Genomic DNA, 17,718 nt, shown 5'->3' on the forward strand with positions numbered 1-17,718 from the left:
TTCCTATTTATTATATTTTATGATAAATTGGAGTTCAAACTTGTGTATCGTTACTTTTGATGACTAGTATACTAAGAATGCAATTACTATAAACAAGAGCAGAGTACTTAATTTTGAGGCTAAAAAGATCGTGCATCTTTCATCATACTATCATAGTAACATTTGTCAAAACAATTGAAAATGATTGGTGAAAATCGTATATTCTTATTGATACTAATATCTTACTTTAATAAAAATTGTAATTATATCTCAAATGCTGATTGCATGGCAATATGTAGAACTTGAAAACAACGTTCTACCCTAAAGCCACCTTTATATTTATCACTGTCAGAGTTAGCTGTACATACAGAGTGAAAGAACATGAAAAAAACTGGATATTTCGTTTTAGATCGTATTTGGATTGTATTCAGTGTTTCTTGTTAGTTAGAATTATTAATCAAATCTAAATAATGTCCTCGTTTCCGTGGCATGATATGATTTTTTTAACCTCAAATCTGAAAACCTTGTCATATAATCCATAAATAAAAGGATTTATGATGTGGTTGATTATCGCCATCTCTCGAAAGAATGATATCCATATTGTTTCCGAGTCATACTTGCCAAACAAAAACCGGCCATTGTTGATTGTCAGAAACAATATTACAAACTGTGGAATATAGGATATTCCATATCCCACTGCAATGGCCATCAGCATAAATGAAAATGTGTGTGAAAGCTGTACACAGCTTATACAGTTTGATTTACATTGATAAGCTTCTAAATGTCTTGTTTCTTTGTTAAGATCAGTAGATTTCATTTCATTTCTTGCTTTGATTTGCGTGCAGATTCTTCTTGCAATTAAAATGTAAAAAGCAGCAAGTCCCATTGCAATAAGTATAGCCGCCACTGTCGCAAAACTCGCAAAGACATAAAATGTAGCTCCCATAGAATCGTTTATATCAATATCACACGTCCAACCAGTCACGTTGAATTTTTCATTTCGAACAGGAATTTCAGAATTGAAAGAATTCAAAATTACTGCCATCCCAAGCGATAAGATGAATGTACAAATAAGTGATACTCTTTTCAATGGTAGCGTCATCTGTTGTCCGAAAGGTCGACACACTTTCAAGTAACGATGAAATGCGATAACCAACAACAGACACGTTGATGAGAATGCGAATACGTCAATAATCATCCAAACTGCTTTGCAAAAAATTGTCCCACGGAGCATCACCGGATAAATTTTTCGAATCAACTCAAATGATGACCTCAAAGTACCGGCAAATAAATCAAGTAAACCCAGCCATGGAATGAAATAACGGTCATCACGGTTTGTTTTCAGTTTAAATTCATATATAATTATCACTAAAAAGTTCCCTAAAATTCCAATTATGATGTAGATAATGAGAAATATATCATTAACAATATATCGATCTGCAATTTCCCAGTTCCATTCTTTCAGTTTGTCTTCCATTGTGTACCGTTGTATCGTTTATCCAGCTAAAAACTAAATCAACAACTGATAAATAAAGTGCAAAAGGATTGAAGATATGGTGATTCTTGTCACATGGGAATAGAAGAAAATGAATTATTTGGTTTAAATCGGATAATTATTCTATGAAATCTCTATATCTTATGTCAAAAATATGTATGTGTATATGGCTTCGATTGCTGATTACGCAAAACATAGCGTTGTAAAGAGTAGTAATATGTTTTAGACGACCAATTCGATTGATACATCATGCATGCCAGTATACATAAAACAAATATTTTGCAACAAAGTGTTCTTTGGATTATTAACAAAACGAATATATCGATTAAAGCCGTAAAGAAGTGACATTTGTAAATATCGTAGTACATTTTCTGTAATGCACAGTTCTATAGTTATCAATATCTAACAAAGAACTGCTCTTTTGGTGCTTAGCGCTATATTGACCTTCAGTAAGGTGTTCTTTGTTCAGATCCTCACTGAAACTTCAGATGAATAACAACAATAAACTGCGGTTCCTTTGATTTTGTAAATAAGGTGTATTGATTTTGCGTCATGAATTAATACGCATGTCCATAAAAAAAATGTTACAGTAACTGTCTAAATATAATTCCTAAAACAAGAACCTTCAATTTCTCAGATTTTTTTTTATATTGACTTCAACTTTAAAGCCAATTTCTGTTTTTTGTATGTGAAAACAAATATCATCAAAGATGCCAGGTTTACAATTTTATGCACCAGGCGCATGTTTCGTTTACAAAAGACACATCAGTGACGCTCGAGAAAAAAAAAATCAAAAGGTCAATAAAGAACGAAGTTGAAGAGCATTTAGGACCCAAATTTCTGAAATGTTTGCCAAATACTGCTAAGGTCATCTATCAATAACAATTATGTAAACACGCCACATGATTAATCTTTCCGAATATTCGGACTAGTTGCTTTTTATTCTTTTTACAATTTTTGTTCTATATTATCATAAAACCTATGATTAGACTTGTGAAACGGCACAAGTTTGAATGATATTGGATGTTTTAACTTAAAATATACTGGTAATAATGTATCTATTTACTTATCTGTATACTGAACAAAGTCCACACCCGTTTAAATATATTTATATAAAATACATAGAATAAAGCAGCCAAATTTTACTATAGTAGCATTTCATTATGGGCATACAATTTGTAAAGTCAAGACAAATATGCGAGTTTTTCCTGGTTTTAAAAGCTCTGTACTGTGCTTTGTTAAAATGGTAAAACTATTATAAACATGTGACAAAGAAACATATCAAAAACATCATCTATTGATATCATGAAACTGGTACTCCAAAAAAACGGAACATGTCAAAAACATCATGTGACAAGGAAACTTATCAAAAACATCATGTGACAAGGAAACATATCAAAAACATCACGTGACAAGAAAACATACATATCAAAAACATCATCTATTGATATCATAAAACTGGTACTCCAAAAAAAGGAACCGTAATCGGAGATAACACGGAATACTTATCAATCACATTTACCAGAGAAATCATCACTCTTTTGTCAATTCCAATAAATTATGTTAATATTTAAGAAAAAATACCCCAACGGAATGCGTCTATTATCAATTCTGTAAACCAATTAACATATTATATTCCATGGTGGTTTTCTCCGGGCACTCCGGCTTCCTCCGCCAATAAAAACTGGCCGCCACGAAATAGCCTAAAAGCGGTGCTTAAAAGTGGCGTTAAAACACCAAAAATCAAATCCATATTTATCAGGTTATATATCCCGTGCCAGTCCCCTTTAAGAAGAAACTCTAATTACAAGAGCTTTGTGTCATCGTATTCAGTTATTCTCTTATAAAGACAAACTAGAAGACCATACACGTCATTGTAAAAAACTTAAATATGTCAAAAGAGGACTTGATTTTAGATTTTACTATAAGTTTATTGAATGATTTAATTTTTAAAACCTTGTGTCTCCATATTTTGAAAATGCTGTTATTCCTTCTCTTAATCTTACAAAAGCTCAGCAAAAATATCTATTTTAAATTACAATGTACTAGTATATTTCGATTATTTCGAACGTTTATATTGGAAATAAGGCTCCTAGTTCTTGAGACTGTTATCACAGGTTAAGATATTGTGTTGGTATAGGAGACCTCAACATTGTCCGGAGCGAGAGCTTTTGCATGTGCAGTTTTAAAAATTGAACCAAAGTATTGTTCACCTATAAAATTTTAGTCGAAGGAATGTTATGATGTCATCATCGACTCCATTTCTTCTTACTGTAAATATTAGTGCAAAAAACTGAGAAAGGCGTTGAAACATCATTAGATTAATTCTTTAAAAAATACACGATTCTCGTTTATAATCCTATTAAACATTTAAAGAAATGTATACAAGATCTTTCTTCTAAAACGATATCCAGAAATAAAAGCAATTAAACACTGATTGTCTCTCTGAAGCGTTTTGTGTTTGTACCTGTTGACAAAGCGGCCAACAACAATTTCTTTGTTAAGTACTAAACGTTCTGTTACACACCTGTCAAATGTTAGGGGAGTATGTTTAAATCTGCTACATTCTTTATGTGCCGGTCTTACTTCAGGAGCCTGAAATTCAGAAGTAGTCGTTGGTTGCTGCCTTGCCATATTTGTTTTTCCTTTATTGTTTTAGCATAAGTTTGGCCTTTTTTTCTTTTGAATTGTGTCATATTTGAAAATGCCAGGGCTCATTATTGGAGACCGTATGATGACATGTAGTTGTTTACATCCTCGTAAGGTGCTGGAAAGTTGTCTCATAGAAATCATACCACATTTCCTTATTTTGATAGTACATACTCAATACTGAGATCGCAAGTTCGAGTACGTTCTTATACTACAACTTCAACAGAAGAAATGACCAGAGACGAACACGCTTAAAAAACAACTGAACAGGGTTCCAATTATGTATTTGCTTTCTTGATAACCAAGGAACATTTATCTTTGTTGTTTTTGTTCCGCTAGAATCGGAAGGCAAGACAGATAGAAACAACAAATTTTAAGACATTAAAGACTGTCATAAACTTTATTTATATCTCCATCAGTTGAAACAATTATCTTTTGTTTAAAATGTTTTCAAAGATATTAATACATTGCATCGCACAATACTATGTAATTTCCCAACTAAAAGCATCAATTCTAATCATCTACTAAATTATGTTTTCAAATAAACAGATTGGCTTTTCATTCTCCAGGGCTTAATACTAAACAAAAGGAAAACAACATTACTTAAATGATGCTGTAAAAATTCAAACATTATTTGCAGTGAATTATACATGCCTTTTGAAATTCTACAGAAAGACTAATATGATAAAGTATCGTCTGCTTTATTGTAAAACTATATTGAATTAAGACAACAGAAATAGATGTGGCAGTGAGCAGTAAGCAAGGACGTTAGATCTAAAACGATATTGCATCTAGGGCATAACTGTAGCACTGTTGCGCTGAAAGTATACCAGAAGGAAAATGGCTAGTGTAGACGAATGGAATTCAAAAGTGTCTAAATTATTTATTGTAAACAAATTATTTCTGATTATCTACATTATTGTTGGATTTACTGGTAATCTGTTGGTTATCATTGTTTATAAATTTAGGTTAAATACAAATAAAGAGGACAGGTATTTCATTCCTTGGCTCGCCATGCTCGATTTCTTCGCAGGAACTATGAGATCTTGTTTCGAACTCACCAAAAAATCATTTCCAGTCATGTTGAAAGGGACAGGGTATTGTAAAACAATTTGGATGATAATCAACATATTTTCATTCTGGTCGATGATTATGTTACTCGTCATTGCATTTCATCGATATTTAAAGGTATGTCGACCGTTCGGAAAACAGATGACATTACGCTGTAAGAGAGCAGCCCTTCTTTTTACAATGGTCTTATCGATAGTAGCAGCGATCCCACTGAACTTTTATAATTCGGAGATCTCCGTTTCAAATTTTCATCAAAATATCACCGGAAGTACTTGTGACATTTTAATCGAAGATTCTATGGGAGTAGAATTCTATGTTTTCATTAGTTTCGCATCATTAATGGCCTTAATTATATTGATAGGTCTTATAGTATTTTATGGATTTATCGGAAGAACTATATATAATCAATTAAAGATGAGGCAACAATTTCAAATTTGCGCAAACCAACATGCCCAGGACAACGGTACTAATGGGTCATTGTTTTGCCTTAAATGTTCACACAAATTTTCATACATGTTGATGGCAATTGCCATAGGATTCGGACTATCTGTTATTCCACAGTTTGTAATTCTTTTCTTGGAAATAAGGGATGGCAAATATTTATTTGACACATATGAAGTAGACACAACGTTTGTTTCGTTAATAAGAGAAATGGCTATACTGAATCATATAATTAATCCTTTCATTTATGGTTTTTACGACAAGTTATTTCAGGACGAGGTAAAAAATCTCTTCAATTGTAAAAGTAATGAAACTTCAAGACATCTAACGAAATAATTATGACGAATCTTCGAGTAAAAAAATTGTGAAGGACAGTTTATTGTTCAATTATATCAAATCAATGACCAGTATCCAGTGTGGTTATCTCTGAAACTATTTTTGACTTCACATGGCTATACCAAAGGTGTTTTTCTTTTTTCCTTGTTTTATTTAGAATATTGGTGAGTTTTATATAAAGTTGTAATTTTTAGTAAAACTTTCTTAGAAAGTATTAAAAATTTCCAAATGTTCAAGTCTTTATTGAGATGGTTTAAAAAATCAAGCAAAACATCTATTTTGATTGCATTATGGCCAGTGTGGGAATATTTTAAATGAAATGTTATGGTTACAAAAGCATGGCATACTTGTAAATATATTTACATGAGCGATGTTTATAAAACATAATACAAATGACTATAAATGACGAAATGTTCCATTGCTTGTAAAAGAGATTTGCCAAATCTGGACTGAAAAGAAAATATACAGAAAACAATACCAGAGCCAGACATTTGCAAAGACAAAGAGAAATAAATTACAAACAGGTAAAATCCTAGCTAAGTACTCGTTAATTTAAACAATACGCCCTTAATCCTAAGCTAGGACAATTAGATGACCATCAACACTTAATCAATTGAAAACAAACATTGATTAAATCATTCTTAGGAAATTAAGCCAGATATTTTTGTCGCCCAAACAACATTGAAAGCAATACTAAAAATAGAACACACGGACAAAATCCAGAGAAAAAAATCCAAGATAATGTCTTAATGGTAGAATAGATAGCAACCATAGGGAAACGATGCTGTATGATCCTCTTAATGCATGATAGTTGATGACCTATAACTTAACTATGACTGCCATCATTACGTACAATTGCATCATTACTGGACTAATTAGGCATACGTGGGGACCGAGCGGTCTAAGCAGTCCAACTGCTGTATCACTAGCCTGTCAACATTGAAGTTGTGAGTTCGAATCCGGCATGTGGCATGTGCGTTCGTCTCTAATCTTAATTGACAAGGATTCCTACCGGATGTCGGTGGTTCTCTCCGGGCACTGCAGCTTCCTCCACCAATAAAAACTGACCGCCACGAAATAGCGCAATAGTGCTGAAAGTAGCGCTAAGCACCAATCAATCAATCAATTAGACAGACTTCATACAGGACCTTCTCATGAAGAATTTAAAAAAGGTAGTATTTTCCTTTAGCTTCACTTTCCGCTTTATAGATATGTCTTCTGACTAAATAATTCAAAGCTTAGTGAATACGTTCAATGAATCTTTCCAAAATGGATACCACAGATGAAGTTAAGTCTGCTCCATATATGTACTTTCATCTAGGAATTGACACTGACAAATAGTGCACAGTTAAGGGTTCATAACTTCGTAATTTTATAATGCGATTTTGCCAATTAGAATTCATCTAGTTTTAATAGTAAAATCACATTTTTTCCATTTGAAATTTGTAGTATTTTTGTCTGTTCAAAAAAATTAAATTTAAACCCTTCAAGAACCTACTCTATAATGACTGATTTCACACAAAAATTATTATAAAAATCGACGATCAAAAGGACAGAATAAAAGCAATAGAACATAATTTCAATGTGATAAAGATCAAAAATTTAAAACCCAAGCAGTACGCTAATGCGGGTTAGCTTGATTCTCATAAAGAAATTCAATATGTGATAGATAATAATTATGTATTTAACACAAGTAGGAGGCTCGAGGTAGGAGGCGGGAAAAAAGTAAACAAATTCATTTGCGATTTTGTATCTTGGATTGATTTACATATAAAACAATCAATTGTAGTGTTTCACAATAAAGATCTGCAACATCTGCGAAATTCTTACAACGGTCCACTTAAATTGTCAATGTAAGTTTATAGTATCAAATTTCTTTCTTGTTAAAACATGGCGGATATCAACTTGGGGTTTACGAATATAAGCCAAGCGGTATGTAGTTATATAATATATTTATTTGTTCATACTAAGTGTTCTTAAGGTGAATCTTTCAAACTTTATTGTTTATTTCTCATGACTTATAAATGGTGCTTATATTTATATATCCGAAGGTACTTTAGTAACTGATAATTACACATGAATATAACACACAAAACACTATATACGCGTACTTGTCCTTGTGTGCTTATAAGTAGAATGAACTAGTCCACTGTAGTTTTACAATTTTAAATATAGTCATGTCCAAACATCTCTACTGATATTCCAGCCTATACTTACTATACATTCTTGCAATGATATTATTATATATGTAAGCAATTCTTTTATTTCGATGAAATATTCTATTTCCATTCTTTTCTTTTGATAAACTATTGACCTCACCTAAATCCAGAATTAGTCCTCTACCGACGAAGTCGAAGGGGACTTAAGGTTTGCACTCCGTCCGTCTGTCTGTCTGTCCGTCCGTCTGTCTGTCCATCTGTCAGTCCGGCAAATCAGTTTTCCAGACTTTTTTTCTTCGTGCTTGAAGATATTGATTTGATATTTGGTTTATTGATTTATCATGACAAGTTACAGGTCAAGTTCAATTTTCAAGATTTTAGCTTTTCTCTTTGTTCAGTTAAAGCCCTTTCCCTAGAATTAAATTTTTGATGAAATACTTATTAATTAGTAGATTTCTGTTCAAAGGGAAATAACTCATTTTTTAAAAGACTTTTAAAAGACAAAATGACATTTTGGAATTTTTTCCTTTTCTTTAGTAATTTGTTAGAAGAATTTCATGGTAGGTTTGTTTGTCATTCTTGAAGATATTGATTTGATAATTAGTATTTAGTTTTATCATGACAAGTTACAGATCAAGTTGGAATTTTGTTCCAGTCTGATAATTTTGTTAAGAGTTATGGTCTTTGGACATAGAAAATTCACCTAAATAATCAGTTTTCAACAGTTTTTTTCGTCATGCTTAAAGATTTTGACTTGATATTTTTATGTAGTTTACACCATGACAAGTTATAGATCAAGTTAGAATTTCGTTCAATTACAATGAATTTGTAACCGCTAGGGGACTATGTATTGCCATGCAATACTCACAGAATGCTTGTTATTACTAAAAATCACCCATGCCTCACTAAAGTTTATGTTTATAATCAGTGTAACTATACATAATTTCTTTTAAATTCAGTAATAGACATAATGATAGAGGTATATTCATGGTTAACGGAACGCTAAAGAACTTTGACAACATTTCATAATTCCAGCATGCACTTCTTCCACCTCCCCTTGTTTCATTTACATTTAAAATAAGGAGATGTGGTATGATTGCCAATGAGACAACTATCAACATGCAGAGTATTCAAATGATGTGGATGTAAGCAATTTTAGTTCAGCGTACAACCTTCAATAATGAGAAAACCCCATACCGTATAATCAGCTATAATAGGGCCCCGACATGGCAAAATGTAAAACAATTCAAACGAGAAAACTAACGGCCTTATTTATAACAATTCAATTTACGAAAAACAAATATGACAGGCATAAACGACAACCCCTGACTTACAGGCTCCTTACTTCGGACAGGCACATAAAGAATGTTGCTGGGTTAAAAAAAGTTTGTGAGCGAGCAACTCTCTCCTGCAGTGGTGAAACAGCACAATATAAGAACAACCTGTAAAAACCAGTTTGAAATGGCTTAACTCATCATCAGAATGCCACGAAGCAAGAAAAAAACTTACATTAGAACAACAGACACAAAGCACCGATATTGGAGTACTCTTACCAAAAAAGCTTTATATATATTTATATTTACAGTACAATGACATTTGATACCTTGCTCTATCATAGAAATGATCATGGCTATCAATAGAATAATTGTTTCTAGTTTATCATAAATAAGATACTGAATAATGTATTTGAATTTATGGACTTTATTGTAAATATGATATAACAACTCGGACATACGTCCTCGTGTTATAAAGTATACTTAAGATTAAATTAAACGGTATTATCGTATTAGAAAATAGGAAATGCATCTTCTGATGTCAAGGTCATCTAGAGTCTATAAAAGTTATAAATTAAACTATCTTATCTTATTATGAAATAAGAAATGCAGGTTGCCTGTTGACCTCAAGGTCGTTTAGAGTCTATAAAATGTATAAACAAATTAAACAGTATTATCTTTAATAATATTATAAAATCAGAACTGCAGGTTGTCTGCTGGTGTCAAGGCCGTCTCGAGTCTATGAAATAGATAAATTAAACAAGCAATCAATGAGCTGTCACCTCATTCTCCAAATAACAAAATCAAAATAACGTATTATAATGAAACATACATGTAATGTAATAGTATTTAGGGATGAAAATAAGTTTGAAATGTGTGTTACAGTTTAAATAGCTATCAATGTGTTAATTTAAGTTGCAGTATAAATCAATACTAGGTCAATATCAGAAAAATATAATCTTTTTTGTATTTGGCATAAAACTGTTGAAGGGCTCGGTAAAACCTCGCCTGTCCCCAGTTTCTCAGTCTCATACAAACAAGTTTATATTTTTCTGACATTGACTTAATATTGTATATATCTAAATATAAAGTTATAGTTTTAATAGTAGTAATAGTGACAAGGAAATACACAATATTTACATTATAATAACGCAGTGAAGTTACATATTTATCATTACATTTCATTACTGTCGATCTCAACTTGGTGATGGATGTCGTCGGTTGATCAACGACTGGGTCAAAACCGAGATTTCAAAAGTTGGTATTAGGTACTTCTCCACCAAGCTCGCAGGAACTGAAAGCAAGCTCATAGTACTTAACCTGTACATAACCTGTCGATAAGACATAATGCCTTCCTAAACTTAAGTACATTTGTTTAGAAAAGTTAGACAGGGAGAGAGGCAAGGTGGCAAAAATCCAAGTAATGTTATCGCAGTTTTTGGAATGTAACACAAACACAAATAAAGATTTGCATATTTGTCTGGTCAAATATATATATATAATGTTTTGAAATAACAATAAAATCTATACCAAATTTAAAAACAAATATGTCAGAAGATTAAAGAAATTTTCAAATATCAATTTCATATTTTTATACGCCCGTTTACGGGACGTATTAAGGTATACCGTTGACCGTCTGTCCGTTCGTCTGTCCGTCCGTCCGTCTGTCCGTCTGTCCGTCCGTCGTCAACATGTCGGACATTAACTCTAAAACGCTTTAACCAATATGCATAAAACTTTGGTGAATTATTTATATCTATTGACGTGAGCTCCCTTTCGTTTTTTATAAATTTTGGATTTACTGTTTTCGAGTTTTGGGGTTTTATTCATTAAAAAAGGGGAGATTTTCCAGTTTGTGGACAATAACTCGAAAACAATTGCACCAATTTGCAAGAAACTTTGATGAATTGTTTATTTCTAACGACATGAGCTCCCTTTTGATTTTTATAAATTTTAGACCATACTTTTCCGATTTATGGGGTTTTATTCTTTACAAAAAGGGGGATTTTCCAGTTTTCGGACAATAACTCAAAAATGCTTTCAGGATTTTTTATGAAACTTTGGTGAATTGTTTACATAGATATAAGAAGATGTGGTATGAGTGCCAATGAGACAACTCTCCATCCAAGTGAAAATTTATAAAAGTAAACCATTATAGGTCACAGTACGGTCTTCAACACGGAGCCTTTGCTCACACCGAACAGTAAGCTATAAAGGGCCCCAAAAATTACTAGTGTAAAACCATTCAAACGGGAAAACCAACGGTCTAATCTATATAAAAAACGAGAAACGAGAAACACTTATGAACCACATCAACAAACGACAACTACTGAACATCAGATTCCTGACTTAGGACAGGTGCAAACAAATGCAGCGGGTTTAAACGTTTTAATGGTACCAAACCTTCACCCTTTTTCTGAAACAATAGTGTAACATCACAACATAGAAAGACACACTATAAAATATCAACTGAAATAGCTTAACTCAATCAAAGGACATATTAACACCATTGAACATACACTGAACAAATAAATTTAACCTATGATACAATGTAAATACAAAATAGATAAACTTTCCAGTTTTTGGACAATAACTCGAAAACATTTTCACCAATTTGCAAGAAACTTTGGTGAATTGTTTATTTCTATCGACATGAGCTCCCTTTTGATTTTTTTAAATTTAAGACCATACGTTTCTGATTTATGGGGTTTTATTTATTACAAAAAGGGGGATTTTCCAGTTTTCGGACAATAACTCAAAAATGCTTTCAGCATTTTTTATGAAACTTTGGTAAATTGTTTATATCTATTGTTGTAAGCTCCTTTTTTATTTTTATAAGTTTAAGATTTTACGTTTCCGAGTTATAAGATTTTATTCATAAAAAAGGGTTGATTTTCAAGTTTTTGGACAATATCCTTAAAGTGCTTCGAGCAGTTTTCATTAAACTTTGATGACTGATTTATATCTATTAAGATAACCCCCCTTTAATTTTTTTTATAAATTTCTGATATAACATTGAGTAGTTATTGTTTGTCTATAGTCTGACAACAGATTTACTAAGTATTGCACAACAGCACAGTGTATTGCACAACAGCAAGAAATCTATAATTGAATATGAATTCAATTCATATAACCAATTTCAAGTTCTTTGACTACATTTATTCAGAAACCTATAATATGTCAAATATTTAATTACAATCCAAATTCAGACCTGTACCAAGCTTGAATATTGTGTCCATTTTTGCCCCAACTGTTCAGGGTTGGACCTATGCGGGCGTATCCAGCTGCGCTCAGCGAAGCAGTTTATTCAGTTTACCTATAAGTTAAACTGTAAGCGATTACCATATATTACCATTATAATGGACCCGCCTGGTTTTTAGAAATAGCTATATTGTATATCGGTTGCCGTAATTAAATAGATGATTTTATACAGAAACATAGTAAACAGTGTAGGAAGACATTATTTTGTACAAGACCTACAATTTCGACCATCCTTTATTTATATATCAACATTTCAGAGGCACCTGCGCATGGAGTATATATCTCACAGTTTCAGCTTTCGGAATTTTTTGGCCGTCAATGCTCTTCAACTTCGGACTTTATTTGGTTTTCAACATTTTTGATTCGAGCGTCACTGATGAATGTTTTGTAGACGAAACGCGCGTCTGGCGTACAAAATATTAAGCCTGGTATCTTTGATGAGTTTTTTTCAATAAGATATACTGGAGTTTGTGATTCATATACATGCATTGTGATTTTTATAGAAGATTATTGAACCAAAGGTTCTATGTGGTAGCTGTCATGACTTGGTTGACTGATACAAAAATATGTGTCACAGATGACAACGGCTATGTCCCATAATCCTATCTACCGTTTCCATGCTTATGACTATCAGATTGATTGATTGATTTGTGTTTAACGCCACTTTCAGCACTATTTTGTTATTTCGTGGCGGTCAGTTTTTATTGGGGGAGGAAGCCGGAGTGCCCGGAGAGAACCACCGACCTTCGGTAGGAAAACTGACAATCCTAGCCAATTAAGATAGGAGTCGCGTGCACCTGCTACGTGTGGGATTCGAACTCACAACCTCAGTGTTGACAGGCTAGTGATACAGTAGTTCGACTACTTAGACCACTCGACCACCGAGACCCCTATATGACTATCAAAGAATGCGCCTACCACTTGTCAAAATAAACATTACGAATGATAGTAGTTACAAGCAGGACCTGCTTATCCCCTGGAGTACTCGATTTCATACTTTTTTTTTTTTTCTGTTGTATATACTAGTAAAAATAAGTAATGTTTCATTGTGTGTGTGCTGTATGTAATGGTCTTGTTTATTCTCTGTTCTGAAAACTGTTTCCATTTCCGACTACATGTATTATATTCCTCCGTGAATTAGAACTGTATCGATGGTTTATAAATTTTGTAATGTTTCCCGTTTTATCAATCTGTTACTGTGGATCGCTGATAGTGTTTCCATTTTTCGTTTTGATTATCCTTCTTAGACTTATTATTTTGACTGTCACTTTAATTTTTTTGCTATTGGATAAAAAAAAATTGTAAGGTGAGATATGCGGTTTGACCTATCTCATTTACCTTAATACTCACGGTTGCAAAATTTATTATACGAAATATATTCTTCCCTAAATATAGATAGAAGTTATTTTTAAGTTAGCTTTACTATAGAATTATTATTTGCACCTAACATTGTCTTTCCCAGGTTTGCAAAGTACCGTATTTACGTTTAATGTCATGTTCATATTAGAAATTGTTGTCATATTTTAGATTTTAAGCAGCTAATGGCTCCTCTTTTGACTGCAAGGAAGAATAATGTTAGATTCTTCCTCATTAAGTCATTGCATTGCTGTACTAAGTCAGATGAATAATGTTAGATTCTACCTCATTAAGTCATTGCATTGCTGTACTAAGTCAGCTGAATAATGTTAGATTCTATCTCATTAAGTCATTGCATTGCTGTACTAAGTCAGCTGAATAATGTTAGATTCAGCCTCATTAAGTCATTGCATTGCTGTACTAAGTCAGCTGAATAATGTTAGATTCTACCTCATTAAGTCATTGCATTACTGTACTAAATCAGCTGAATAATGTTAGATTCTACCTCATTAAGTCATTGCATTGCTGTACTAAGTCAGCTGAATAATGTTAGATTCTATCTCATTAAGTCATTGCATTGCTGTACTAAGTCAGCTGAATAATGTTAGATTCAGCCTCATTAAGTCATTGCATTGCTGTACTAAGTCAGCTGAATAATGTTAGATTCTACCTCATTAAGTCATTGCATTACTGTACTAAATCAGCTGAATAATGTTAGATTCTACCTCATTAAGTCATTGCATTGCTGTACTAAGTCAGCTGAATAATATTAGATTCTACCTCATTAAGTTATTGCATTGCTGTACTAAGTCAGCTGAATAATGTTAGAATCTACCTCATTAAGTCATTGCATTGCTGTACTAAGTCAGCTGAATAATGTTAGATTCTACCTCATTAAGTCATTGCATTGCTGTACTAAGTCAGCTGAATAATGTTAGATTCCACCTTATTTAGTCATTGCATTGCTGTACTAAGTCAGCTGAATAATGTTAGATTCTACCTCATTAAGTCATTGTATTGCTGTCCTAAATCAGCTGAATAAATCAGATTCTATTATTATTTTTTCATAATGGAAGGCTGAACAGCAGCAAAATACTGAAAAAGGGGAAGTTCAAAGTACATCTTTAGGAAAAGAAGAAAAGAAAGATAGTGACGAAACTATAGGATCACAAGAAGCAGAAAAAGAAGGCAATAAAAAAGCTTCATGTAACAAAAAAGATGTAGGTATGAGTTGATTACTGGCACGTTGACCGTTAAAGGTCATTCAGTTGTTGTCTTCGGTTGTCTGTTGTACTTGTTGTTTGTTTGTTTTGTCATAAATCAGGCTTTTTTTCGTGATTCTTACCATAACTGCGTTTTTGGAATTCATTGAATTATTTGCTTCCTAAAAATGTATATAAATGTATATAGATTGAAATTTCATAAGAATCGTGTTTTCTAGATAAAGTGTCCTGAAATAGGTTTTTTCTCATCAATATTAAAGAGCATGTGTTTACCCAGACCTGGTTGGAAAGTCAAGGTCAGGGACAGCCCTGTCCAATTGTTGTAAAATGAAGACCCAAAAAGAGTTCCCTGCGTATAAGGGCCCTGGAGAAATTATTTATACCAATTTTGGTTTCTAAATTACACTGAATTCTTGTTGTTAGACAATACTATTGAATATTTCAGGGGCAGATCATCGATAAACAGTTAGGGAAGTTAAGTTGCCAACATTGTACTATTTTTTTAAGATGTGCATGCAAGTGGCGTCTGTTTTGCATTTTTCACATTTAGTTTCTCTTTTTTCAGGACGAATCCCATGTGAAAGATTACAATGATTTTAAAAATAAAGCAACACCTTTTGCACACTTCAAAGTAAGACGAAACGGAAAGTTTTGCACTGGAGAATATTATCATCACTTTATTGTAATAAGGATCTCCAATAACGTTAACAGTGATAGGACAGATGATTTCACAGTTGCCCATTTTACAAGTTCTGCAGAAATTTTAACTGAAAACAGCCAAGGATCCGGCAAATTCACATGTCAGACAATTTCAAAGGATCATAATCTTTTAGGATATGGCACAATAGAAACACCAGGATTATATTTAGTAAAACACCCTGAATATCCAAAGAATGAGGACGAAATTAGCAAGGCATGGAAACGCCTTTACGAACGACTTGGAGAACGAGATTATCAACTTTCCTGGAATAATTGTGAACATGTTGTCAAGTATATCCTCACCGGTAAAAGTTCGTGTAAACAGGTGGATGAGAACAGATGTCGTGCAGATTGTTTCAATTTTTTGATCGATTTGAGGGAAGTGGGACTAAGAGCGGCATTATTAGTCTCATCATTAGGCGCCATTGCCGGTTCATTAGTTCGGCGTGCTTACGTCACGATTATTGTTGCTGCGATTGTCAGTTATAGTGTCGGAACGCTAGAACATGTTCCTAAATGTGGAAATAAGATAGGAGCAAATATAATTAATGAAGCAGAGGCAAGAATCAAGGTAGCGGAGTCAAGATCCAGAATTGCGGAACAAACCAGCAAGCAGCATCTAAATGGAACAAAACAGTACTTGTATAATAAGTTTGTCTGTGACTTGGCGGGACAGCTCGCGGAGGATGCTGTTTTTAAAACGTGTGGAGCTTCTTTAGTAGTATCGGTTGCTATAGAAACAATTTTTCTTTATTATTATGTTTATTACAGTTTACTTCCAAAACGCAGAAAGATTCTGTGTGCAAAAGAATTTTGCCGTATCGTTTTCTTGCACGTGTTGGGCGGATATGGTTCAATCCTTTTATCTATTTTATGTGGCTATTTCGGTTTCTTAAATTTGAATCGTCCAGCACTGGTATATTTTTTAGTTGTATTTTTTGTTGGTTTCTCTTTCCGCTATCTGCTGACAATAATTGGTGGGATGATGTTTGATTTGTGTCATTGTCAGCGTTGTCTTAACTGTTACGAAAAATGTGAACATTGTTGCATACCGGTATGGTATTGTAGCGGTAAATGTGGAAAAATAGGTTTTGCTATAGTTACCATTATTTTTCTTGGTGGCATTGGTTGTGCGTTATATTTCTTTCTTCGGTAAACAAAGTGCTTACTTTTTTTGCTAACCAGTTATTATACAGTGTATAAGTAAATTCGTGTTAATGTTTTCATTTCAATGATTTACAATGAATTGTGACTTTTTTATTCATGGGTCATGTAATTTTTCATTTAATTTTAATTCTGTGTAAATCTTGTAATTATGTAATATGTATGTTTGTTAGAGAAATACATATGTCACTTGCAAGGTCGCGTTATTATATATTAAAACTTTTGAATAAAAGCTTGACATTTGAATCCCTTTACTTCAATACAATCGCGTTTGCTGTTTCTGCTTTTACTCTTGAACTTTTAAAACGCTCATGTCAGAATTCAATTGATCATCAACGTTGCAATATATTTTTTTTTAATGTTAAGCTATACTCATATACCATAGTGGTGAGAATAGCACAAATCAGCCATTTGCACTTCTTCTTCTTACATATATTAATAGGTGATTGAGTGGACCATTTGGCGGATTGTGCTGAAATGAGAAACAAAATCGAAACGCAATGAACGAAACGAAACGAAACGATGATCAAATAAAAGAAAACCAAACGAAAAATGAAATGACGAAACGAAACGAAACGAAACGAAACGAACCGAAACAAAACGAAACGAAA

At 32.9% G+C, this 17,718-nt stretch overlaps 1 protein-coding gene across 1 annotated transcript; it reads left to right on the top strand.

Moving 5' to 3' along the window:
- Nucleotides 1–7,849: 7,849 nt before the first annotated feature.
- On the top strand, nucleotides 7,850–17,353 carry LOC127698663 (uncharacterized). Its single transcript, XM_052202258.1, has 3 exons — nucleotides 7,850–7,903; nucleotides 15,098–15,241; nucleotides 15,810–17,353. Exons 1-3 carry the CDS (start codon nucleotides 7,862–7,864, stop codon nucleotides 17,097–17,099), a joined length of 1,476 nt encoding a protein of 491 aa, XP_052058218.1. The 5' UTR covers nucleotides 7,850–7,861; the 3' UTR covers nucleotides 17,100–17,353.
- The last annotated feature ends 365 nt before the right edge of the window (nucleotides 17,354–17,718 follow it).

This window comes from Mytilus californianus, unplaced genomic scaffold, assembly GCF_021869535.1.
Source record: "Mytilus californianus isolate M0D057914Y unplaced genomic scaffold, xbMytCali1.0.p SCAF_4, whole genome shotgun sequence".
Classification (NCBI taxonomy): domain Eukaryota; kingdom Metazoa; phylum Mollusca; class Bivalvia; order Mytilida; family Mytilidae; genus Mytilus; species Mytilus californianus.